Source organism: Sapajus apella, unplaced genomic scaffold (genome assembly GCF_009761245.1).
Source record: "Sapajus apella isolate SASKATOON/1434 unplaced genomic scaffold, GSC_monkey_1.0 scaffold4, whole genome shotgun sequence".
NCBI classification, from domain to species: Eukaryota; Metazoa; Chordata; class Mammalia; order Primates; family Cebidae; genus Sapajus; species Sapajus apella.
Genome location: NW_022436944.1, coordinates 25,232,271 through 25,243,838, shown reverse-complemented (window position 1 = coordinate 25,243,838; position 11,568 = coordinate 25,232,271). Strand labels below are relative to the sequence as shown.

The window sequence follows — 11,568 nt, the reverse complement described above, 5'->3', positions numbered from 1 at the left end:
ATTAGCTGGGCATGGTGGCGCGTGCCTGTAATCCCAGCTACTCAGGAGGCTGAGGCAGGAGAATTGCCTGAACCCAGGAGGCGGAGGTTGCGGTGAGCCGAGATCGCGCCATTGCACTCCAGCCTGGGTAACACGAGTGAAACTCCGTCTCAAAAAAAAAAAAAATTAAAATTAAAAAATTGACCAGGCATGGTGGCCTCCAGCTACTCTGGAGGCTGAGGTGGGAGGACCCCTTGAGCCCAGGAGGTTGAGGCTACAGTGAGCCTTGTTCCTGACACTGCAACTGTACTCCAGCCTGGGTGACAGAATGAGATCCTGTCTCAAAAGCAAACAAAACACATTAGGTTTTAAAAGTATCTAGTTTATTTGCCAGCAGTATAGCCACTCCCAGCCCCCTTTAGGAATCAAAATTTCCAGTTTGGGAAGCATTTTTAGCTGATCCAGGAGACTCTTGCTAAAAATTTTATCTCCTAAATACATTTCCTTTAGTTTAAAGGAAACTAAACTTTCACTTAGTTCCTTTTCAATTTAAAAATAATGTTCTCAAAGGATATTTTTAAAAGATTTCTCTCTCAAAAAGCTATTTCCTCCCCCAAGGAAAAACATGTGAAGAGTGAGTGTAAATGTATAACCTGAAATAATGATTGAAACTTTGCAACAAATAAACTTTACTGAGATATTTAAAGTAGGTCAAAGTATAGGCTATAAATGACATATTTCATCATAAACGTTCTAATTATAGGAAGTATTCTGCTACCACAGGATCAGTGTTACATTTTTACAACAGCTGTACTTTGGGTTCAGGAAAGTATTCTAGACTACACCTTTGTATTTTGTTTATGAGGTGTTAAAACCCACTTAGAGGTCAGGTGACAGCAGAAGGAAATTTTTCTTCCCAACTTCCTAGTACTTACCCTAGCATCATTCTAAAAGGTGTTACTGTTACTGTACTCCTTAGAAATGTGCTGTTTTGGCTGGGTGCGGTAGATCAGGGAGGTCCAAACAAGGTCAGGAGTTTGAGACCAGCCTGACCAACATGGAGAAACCCCGTCTCTACTAAAAATATAAAATTAGCCAGGCATGGTGGTGCATGCCTGTAATCTCAGCTACTGGGCAGGCTGAGTCAGGAGAATCGCTTGAACCCGGGAGGCAGAGGTTGCTGTGAGCCAAGATCATGCCAATGGACTTCAGCCTGGGCAACAAGAGCAAAACCTCGTCTCCAAAAACAAAAAAAGAAATGTGCTGTTTTAGATACTAGGAAGATCATTAAGGCATTTTTTTTTTTCTTTTATCTGAAACTTTAGGAATTTGTGTAGATTTTGGTCAATTTTGATAGTCTACATCAAAGCTATAAGCATAAATTAGAGAATTCTAGATTCAGCAACAAGAACCCACTTAGTTCCCATTCCTTAATATTTGAATTTATCCACTTGTGATTTATTACACTTTCTGCTCCAGAGATTTGCCCGTCAGCCCATTCCGATGTGGATGACACTCTCACCTTGGTTTCCACTCTCCCTTCATTCGTAAAGGAGTGATGATTGCAGTGAGCAAGTTCTGATGAAGAGGGGAATAGGTTTGCTAGCACAGCCAGTTGTAATAGCCAGAGTAATCCTTCATGACTCTATCACCTTGGATATTTCATGGAACTTTTTGGAGGCTTATTTTCCTGATTTGTAAAGAGGTGGTTGGGATCACCAACCTTAATATTAAAACTGTGATTGCACAGAACTAGAGCCAGATACAGGTAGCATGTCTTCACCGTTATGTCACAACCCTCATGATATTTAGTTGTTTGTCTACATCCCCAATTGCTGGTGAGCCCCTTGAAACCCAGCCTTGGTCATTTTGGTGTCCCCAGTGCATAACTCCTTGCACAGAGTAGATAGTAATTGTGGGATTGAAGAAAACCTCAGGAGGCAGTGGTTGTTTTTAATCCACACTGAAGAGACCAGGGCGGTGGTGTTTTTTTAAGGGTAAGAGCATGTGGAGAGGAGCAAACAAATGCCTGAGCAGAATCCAATGTAAGAAGAGAAGCAGGCTTCAACTCCACTGTGTTTCTATTTTTACAGAATTATTTTTCTCCTATTTATGTTAAAAACGTTTCTGTTGGTTCGAACTTCCTTTTACCCAGCACTGACTCCTCTTCTAGCTGGTGAATCAGTCCATTTTTGGTCCCTAAAATATTCTGTATTACTTTTTTCATTAAGCTGATAATAGTATTCCAGATTGAATTTTGAAAACTTCTAGTACAGCCTTTAGGATCTCATTTTTAGTACTTACACCTACTCCACTATATTAGAAGTTACTGTAAGTTCACTGGGCATGCTCATGGGCAGTTTATTTTCAAGACATCTTTTTAAATAAGCCATGAATATATGTTAATATTTGTTCATGTATACATCAAGAAACTCTAGAAGGACACCCAAGAAACCAATAATAAAGTAATTTATTAAAATACTTTACCATTGTTGGGTAAATGCTTTCGATTCAGACTTACCTGTAAAGGAAGAATTTTTTCTTTCTTCCTTTCTTTCTTTCTTCCTTCCTTTTTTTAAAAAAAGACTTTTCGGTTCAGGGGTACAAGTGTAGGTTTGTTACACAGGTAAACTTGTGTCACAGGGGTTTGTTGTACAGCTTGTTTCATCACCCAGGTATTAAGCCTAGTACCCATTAGTTATTTCTTCTGATCCTCTCCACACTCAGAAAGGCCCCAGTGTATGTTGTTCCCTGCTGTGTGTCCATGTGTTCTCATCATTCAGCTTCCAAGCATTTTCTTACAAAGAAAAAACACTTAGTATTTAGGGCTATCTAGTATTTACTTATTTTTTCTATAAAATTCTCACCAGTATGTGTCTTCCCTACTTTATATATAAATACCTCACGGTATTGTCCCTTTTTTGCAGATGAGGGAATTGGAGTGTGTAATTGGTCCAAGGCCATGAACCTAATAAATGCCAGTGAAGTGGGATTAACTGTAGCTCTCCTGGCTCCGCAGCCCTTGCTTTCCCCTCTGTCTCACTGCCTTCTCACCAGCCTTGTCTGGATGACCATCAGTAGCAACCTGTTGGAAGCATACAAAGCAGTTCGTTTTAAAGGAACTCTCAAGTGTCTTAGGGCAGAGAGTAAGGTTACTTTTTATGAGTTGCCGAGGGAAAACTTCTGTGTCAGTAAGTATGGATGACTTAAAAAAATTTGTTTATGGCCGGGTGTGGTCGCTAATGCTTGTAATCCCAGCACTTTGGGAGGCTGAGGCAGGTGGATCACCTGAGGTCAGGAGTTCAACTTCAAGACCAGCCTGATGAATATGGTGAAACCTGTCTCTTTAAAAAAAAAAAAAAAAAAAAAAAAAAAGCTTGTTTATGAAAGAATTAATTTTTTTCCATTTAATTTTTATATGACATAAATTCACATAGGTCAGAAATTGAGGAAGGTATGTGTTTACCTGGAAGAGTGAAAACTCTCCATCCCATTCCAAACCCTCCCGGTAAACTTTATTGTTGGTTCCTTGGGTATCCTAGTATTTCTTGATGTATGTATAAGTAAATGCTAACATATATTCATGGTTTATTTAAAGGGTGTCTTGAAAATAAATTGCCCATGAGCATGCCCAGTAAGCGTATAGTAACTTGGAATATAGTAGAGTATGGCATATTTTTCTCTAGTAGTTTTCTCTATTGGCAGTGTCAGGACATCTTTTCATCAGAGCTTATAAAAATAGAGGGTTTGTTAACCCTTGTGAATTTGCTCCCGGTTATAGTAAACTAGTAGAATGCCCTGCACTTTATTCCTCTTTAAATAGTTACATCCAGATGAGAAATTAGTAAGTATGAGTCTTTAACGCCATCTCTAACCCTTAGGGCTTTTATTTGACTTTGAAGTGTCTGGTTTTTAAAAATTGCATTCTGAGCATCAGAATGAGAATTGCTATTTATTTACTTTTAGATGCCTGTCTTAGATGTCAAGCTGAAAACAAACAAGAGGACTGTGTTGGTATGTTGTAATTTCATTCTCTTGCTTTTTCAACTGAAGGTTTTCTCAGTAGGGATGTTTGAATTTGCAATTAAGATTGACTTTATCAATACACAGAAATAAACTGTAAAGCCGTGATCCATTATTAATATAAAATATGTTGGTTCTGAAAAGACTTTAATGGAATGACCCTGCAAATCCTTTTATTGCAGTAATTAAGAATTGATTATATATTCCAGACGTCATAATAAACATTTTGGTAATCAAAAATGACATAATTATTTTCTATTAAGAAAATTATAAAACCAGAAATTGGTCAAAACATTATTTGAATTTTGGCTCTGTTATAGGTCACTTTTGGTTCTAATAAGGCATTTCACTTTTATATGCAGTATTTTAACTTTAAAACCAAAGTAGAAAAAATTCAAAGTCTCAAGTATTTTTTTGGAATGCGGGTTGCATATCAAATTTTCTTTACAGTCTTACACTACAAAAGTTGTCTTAGGCTAAATATTGTAGGCAGTTGAAAGATTTTTGTGCCCTAGTTCTTGAGGTGATTATGCCTAGATTGCTGTCTAAACATGTTTACAGATTTTCTTAGAATAAAAGATTAGCTTTGTATTTTGTATTTGTCTGGTGTGCATAGAGCACATAGAAATTTTTAATATTGATTCATGCAGTTTTGATCCAGTTCTTCCTCCTGAAACACTTAGAATGTTTCACCCTTGTTTCCTACCCTCTGTAGCCAATTTTCATAGGATTTTTTTTTCTTTTTTTCCTCCCATTTCATTTAATCTTTTTCTCCTGTCATAAGCTCAGTTGGTCAAGCAAGGGACAGATTAATCCCAAATTTGAGATTGCATTTCAGATTGTGGATGATTTCCCTTGTTTTAAAGTTTTTCTTTCATGCTGCTTGTTTAAAAGTATTAACTTGGGAATTGTGAGGGGCACTTTCTTTGATCACAGAGAGACCGCTCTCTCAAGCCAGCCACTTTGAAAATTTCATCGTCACATGAATTGCACTGGCTGTGGATGACTTAACACAATTCATCACTTCTAGAAAAGAGCTCAGCTCAGTAGATGCACAACTGAATGCTTAGAAGCATGTCATTGATGATAGCCTACTGCATAATAAAAACATTTACAACTCATTCTATCTTGGTAAAAAAAAATTGGAAGAAGATTTTTCCATGAAATAAAGCCCAGAAGATCTCTAACATCAGTGCATGACTGAGAAGGTCAGACCTGAGGAAGGTTCAAGTCCTTTCATCTCCTAACTTCATGAAGACAGCATGTGGAGCTGTGTAGAACTAGGGGTCATCACATCACCCATAGATTCTAAAACAGGGATGGAAAGGCTTTCAAACAGTGACTTATCTAATGTCTCTGTGTAACTTACACATTTAAGTTTCTGTTTCTTTATAGATAGAAAAACATCATTTTGGCCAATTAACTATCTTTTTTCAAGATTATTATTTGTAATACAAAATAAGCTGTAATTTTGAGTTCAGTTTTTAAATTGAAATATGTAATGTTAGCTCTTCTTTTTCTTTCTTTCAGTGGTCTGGGGAGAATGTAATCATTCCTTCCACAACTGCTGCATGTCCCTGTGGGTGAAACAGAACAATCGCTGCCCTCTCTGCCAGCAGGACTGGGTGGTTCAAAGAATTGGCAAATGAAGTGGTTAGAAGGCTTCTTAGTGCAGTTGTTCAGAGCCCTGGTGGATCTTGTTATCACATGCCCTACAAAGGCTAGAACACTCCAGGGGATTAATTCTTCAAATAGGAGTCGATGGATGTGTGGTCCTTTGGGACTCATCAAAGGCTTGGTTTAGCATTTTGTCAGGTTTATTTTCAGAAATTCTCTGCAATTAAGAAGATAATTTATTAAAGTTGGTCCTTCCTACCTCTGTGGCGTGTGTGGCACACACAGCTTAGAAGTGCTATAAAAAAGGAGAGAACTTCAGATTGAATCACCTTTATAATTTACCCATTTCTATACAGCCGGCTGTGGGAGCAGTTTCATTCAGAAAACTTTGCATGCTTATGGTTGATCAGTTAAAAAAGAATGTTACAGTAACAAATAAAGTGCAGTTTAAAACTCAACTTCTGTTAATTTGTTCCTAATATGTATTTTTGGCAGTGATAGAGAGCGGTTCGTGAAATCTTGATGTGATATGAGGATTTTAAGTTAGGGCCAGTGAACAGGATAAATAAAATTTAACTTTTGGGCATATGAAATTTTGATTGTCTTTTAAGTTATTATTCTCTATCATTGACTCATCAAGAAAACGTAGATCTGCATTCACCTTGCTATTCAATCATGAGTGGTAAGGACAGAAGTATTTTCTAGTTCTGGTCAGATGATGTAATTTTTTTGTTTTTTAGGTGAAGTGTCTTTCTGTTACCCAGGCTGGAGTGCAGTGGCACAGTGCCGGGTCACCGCAACCTCCGCCTCCCGGGTTCAAGTGATTCTTTTGCCTCAGCCTCCTGAGTAGCTGGGATTACAGGCGAGTGCCACCACACCTGGCTAATTTTTGTATTTTTTAGTAGAGATGGGGTTTCCCCATGTTGGCCAGGCTAGTCTCGAACTCTTGACCTCAGGTGATCCCCCGACCTTGGCCTCCCAAAGTGCTGGAATTACATAGCCACCATGCCTGGCCCATATGATGTAATTTAACTGTGTTTTAGGTAACATGGTAATGAGGGAAAATGTTTACCAGTGTTGGATTGGATCAAAAAGTTTATCACTAAATGGTTTATTCTGTTTACCTTATTTGAATAGTCATTATAATGTTATGTGCAACCTTAAACTTAATAAACTAATTTGTCAAGGAAATACTTTAATTTGAAAATATTCATATTCATTTACACTTTCATTTGACAATAATAAAATTTAAGGTTTATTACCTACAGAGAGTACAAGAAAATACTAAATTTTATTGAACTTATTCACACTGAGGGGAGATTATTTAGTAACAAACAATGGACCACAAGTTCATTTTGAATTCTGTAGTACAGGCTACTGATAGGAATTTAAGCAAAAAGCCTTAGAATCTTAACTATTCACATCTGCAGATTCAGCTTGCCATTCTGAATTTGTCAATCTAAGGGATGTGGATACATAAAAGAATGTTTAAAAAGGTAACAATTAGGATTATGTGTGATTTTGTATGAGCTAAAAATCACATTTCTCTGGAAATTTTTGCTTTGTATTTTTTCACAGTTGTCTTGCTAACTACTGAAAAAATACAAATATCTTTGGCCATTTGAATGCTTATCATTATGCAGTGAACTATTTTAGAAGCTTTCTGTTTGACCTTTTTGGAAGGTTGCATCCTTAAAATGTTAACCAAATCCATGTCTTTGCAGTGAAGAGGAAAGCAGTAGAATGTCAGGTTACTTAAGGCAGTGTGACAGTGTGTAAATGAAATGTGAAGGATGATGGCAACAATTTGATTTTCCACACAGCAAAACCACAGTCCCACCACCCAACAGAGTTCTGTTTATGCTACACATGAGCATCTGAAGGAAGGGGTGGCACTGTGATAAAGTAGCGCTGATGATTACAGCTCATCTGCACAGCCATCTGAAAGTTTAATACGTACTCATCAAAAGGAACATGCTGGGACAATTTTGGGTTCCAACACAAAAGTTAAGCATCAAACAGGTTTTTCTTTCCATTTGATTAAAATGATGCTGAATTTTATTTTATTTGTGCATTAGAAACATGTTATCTTTCATTATTTAATTTTCCATCTGTGCAAATTATGTTACTGTACTACAGCTAACCACCATCAGTAAATCTTACTCTGTGTCGGTCCTGTTGTTTCCTTTTTTTTTTTTTTTTTTTTTTTTTTTGGAGGGGGGCTTTTTTTTTTTCCAGACGTGAGGGCAGTGGTGAGATCTTGGCTCACTGCAACCTCCGCCTTCTGGGTTCGAGCACTTCTTCTGCATCAGCCTCCTGGGTAGCTGCGATTACAGGCACACACCACCACACCCAGCTAATATTTGTATTTTTAGTAGAGATGGGGTTTCACCATGTTGATCAGGCTGGTCTCGAACTCTTGACCTCAAGTGATCCACCCACCTCCGCTTCCCAAAATGCTGGGATTACAGGCATGAGCCACTGTGCCAGGCCCAGCCCTTGTTGTTCTAAAAAATATTTAAAGGATAAAATATTACTGATTTGGCTATAAGGAAAATTGGAATTAAAGTACAAATATATTTTAAATTATAATCTATTTTGTATTGAACATTTGAATAGTATAACAAAATACTGAAAAAATATTTGCATGGAAGTTCCTGTTTTCCATCAAGTCATTCCATTTCTGCCATCATTAGGTTTTGTTCAGCAAAATACGTCTTACAGGGAAAGTATTTTCTTTGCATTTTGGTACCCTTTCTTAGTGGCAGCACAGCCAGGATACCTGGATTTGAATCCTAGCCCCACCATTTATGTGATTTTAGGCAAGTTACTTCATCTCTCCATACCTCAATTTCTTCGTATACAAGGTAGATTATAATAACAATATAATAATACTTAGCTGGGCACAGTGGCTCACACCTGTAATCCCAGCACTTTAGGAGGCCAAGTAAGGAGGATCACTTGAGTCCAGGAGTTTGAGACATAGTGAGACCTCGTCTCTACAGAAAATGAAAACAAAATTAGTGGATGTGGTGGTGTACACCTGTTATTCCAGCTACTCAGAAGGCTGAGGTGGGAGGATTGCTTAAGCCCAGGAGGTCAAGGCTGGGGTGACCCGTGATCGCACCACTGTACTCCATCCTGGGCGACAGAGCAAGACTTTGTCTCAAAAAATAAATATTAATAATAGCTACCTCTTTAGATTTTTTTGAGGATTGAGGACTAAATATATAAACTTAGAGCAGTATCTAGCACATGGTTAAGTGCAACTGTTACTGTTTCATTTTAGTCATTTTTAGAAGCACCTTTAATAGAAGTGTGACTTTTAAAATAATATGTTTTCAATTATGGAGTAAAACACTCCTAACTGTTCTCAATAAAAATTTTATAATAAAAAGTTAATTGTTGTGAACGCGATTAGATTACTTGTAGCGCTGTGTTCTTGTGAATAATGGTAGTAAGGCCTCAATAACTTGCCTGTTATATTTTTCTAATCAGTCAACATGATTTTCACATTTTATTTTTTAATTTTTTTTTCATATTTTTTGTGACAGGATCTCTCTCTGTCACCAAGGTTGGGGTGCAGTGGCGTGATCACAGCTCACTGCAGCCTCAACCTCCCAGGCTCAAGCAATCCTCCTATCTCAGCCTCTCAAGTAGCTGGAAATACAGTTGCACACCACTACACCCAGCTGATTTTTTATTTTTTGTAGAGATGGGATTTCTCCTATGTTGCCCAGGCTGAAGTTGAACTCCTGAGTTCCCAAGCAATCCCCCCACCTCGGCCTCCTAAAGTGCTGGGATTACAGGTATGAGCCACCATACTCAGCCAAGATTTTATATTAAGGTTTTGGTGAGGTCTCATTTTAATTTTAGGTTTTCCATCTTGGTAGAAATACTTCATTGGAATCTTAGAAATATGAATATAAAAATAAATGTTTTGCCTAGTTGATTTTGGGACTCTTCATATGGCTTAGAAAATTAACCTTTTTCTATTAAGTTGGTGCAAAAGTAATGGCATAAACCATTACTTGTATGAATACAACCCTCAATTTTCATTTTCATAGCCTTTTGGAGCAGGAGTAAGCTTTGCAATCAACCTGTTGCTTTCTCTTATCTATACGCTTGATAAATCTGAGACAGTGGTTGGAACAGAATCTGCTTTTCCTGTATTGGTTACAAGCAAGCACTTTCCCTGGGTGAGTGTAGCTGCAGCATAGCATAGAATTAAGACTACAGTTTCAGAGTCAGCCCAGCTTGAAATCATGGCTCTATCATTTACTAGCCATGTGATCTTGCACAAAATCCTTAACTTCTCTGTGCCTATTTCGTCAACTAAAATGGAATAACATTGTTATCTACCTCATAGAGTTATGAAGATATTAAATAAATGCATTTTAACTTCAAGAACAGTGCTTGAAACAGTAAGCACTCAACAAATGTCAGCCATTATTATAGATCACTACTGATGCTGCTAATCTCTTTGCCTTAATTATCGAATAGCCTTTAAGAAAGGAATATTGTTCTCCCCACTTGTTCCCAGAGCTTTTTTTTAAAAAAAAAAAAAGGAATATTGTTTGCAGAGATACTTCTTGTAAGAATTACAATGTTTGTGTGCAGCTACAATCTGTAAAAAATTGCCAACATGAGTTTTCAGGAGAGTGGTTTATAACTTTTTTTTTTTTTTTAACCACCCCAACACATTCCCATCAGCAACAATGGGTTCTTGCACAATGGTTCCCAAAGAAGTGTGTGTGTACCAAGCAGGGCAGGGAATAGGGTTAGAGAAAACTGCTCAAGCCGAGTGCAGTGACACAAACCTGCAGTCTCAGCTGTTTGGGAGGCTGAGGCAGAAGGATTGCTTGAGGCCAGAAGTATAAGGCCATAGTGTGTGATGGTCATGCCTGTGAAAAGCTGCTGAACTCCAAGCTGGGCAACACAGCGAGACTCCATCTTTAAACAAAACAAAACGAAAAGAAAAACAAAAAAATGGTCCCGATGAAAATCTTGCTCAAAAATTCTTTAAACTATTTCGGCACGGGTGAAATGTTCTATGCTATTTGCATTTTATCCTAGCCTCTAAGGAGATGTCTACCAACTCTGTGAACTTACTGGGATTTAAACTATAGCAGTCATTCTTATACCTTCATTGCCATACTAACTCTAGCTATGCTTTTTCTACTTTTACAGAAATTATACATTTTTAATATTACATATTTATAATAAAAGTTTATTGCATGCCTGTTATATATGAGGCTTCACCACAAAGAAAGAATTTTAATAAAAATAAGTGTACTTTCTGCAAAGACTGCAGAGTCTGTTAGGGAATATTAGCTTTACACAGAATTGTAAAGTGTTGACCTAAGAGAAGTAGAAGAGAGAAACCATGTTCTACTCCTACATTGCACTATATGTGACTACAAGACCTATTTCTTGTGTGGACTATAAAAACTTTTTTCTGTTGTATCTGACAACATGTGGTAAGTGGTATGTATGTGCCCTCTCCATAGGACAAGTGGGGCATGGGAGTCTGCCCACTGACAGAAAGACCCTATTAAGGAAGAAAATTTAAAAAATTAAAAAAAAAAAAAAAAAAAAAAAGCGTGGTGGCTCACGCCTGTAATCCAAGCACTTTGGAGACCAAGGCAGGTGGATCACCTCAGGTCGGGAGTTCAAGACCAGCCTGACCAACATGGTAAAACCCCGTCAAAAAAAGCAAGAAAATAACATAATTATTTCTTTATGTGTATAGATCTGTGTTGTATAATAGTATAGACACTAATAACATGTAGCTATTTAAAATTTAATTATAATGAAATTAAAAGTTCAGTCCTATGATTATACTAGCCACATTTCAAGGGCTTAGTAGTCACATATGGATAGTGGCTTTCATATTGGATATTACAGAACAGAACATTCCCTTCAGTGAAGAAAATCTGTTGGAAAGCA

The 11,568-nt window shown here is 37.4% G+C and overlaps 1 protein-coding gene across 2 annotated transcripts in view; it reads left to right on the top strand.

Moving 5' to 3' along the window:
- RNF7 (ring finger protein 7) overlaps positions 1-6,209 on the top strand; it is an 8,562-nt gene extending 2,353 nt beyond the window's left edge. For both annotated transcript variants that reach the window (XM_032264779.1, XM_032264785.1), the window contains exons 2-3: positions 3,946-3,993; positions 5,533-6,209. In XM_032264779.1, the coding sequence (XP_032120670.1) occupies positions 3,946-3,993; positions 5,533-5,651 (167 nt within the window). In that variant the 3' untranslated portion in view covers positions 5,652-6,209. The remainder of the gene's footprint in view (positions 1-3,945; positions 3,994-5,532) is intronic.
- The last annotated feature ends 5,359 nt before the right edge of the window (positions 6,210-11,568 follow it).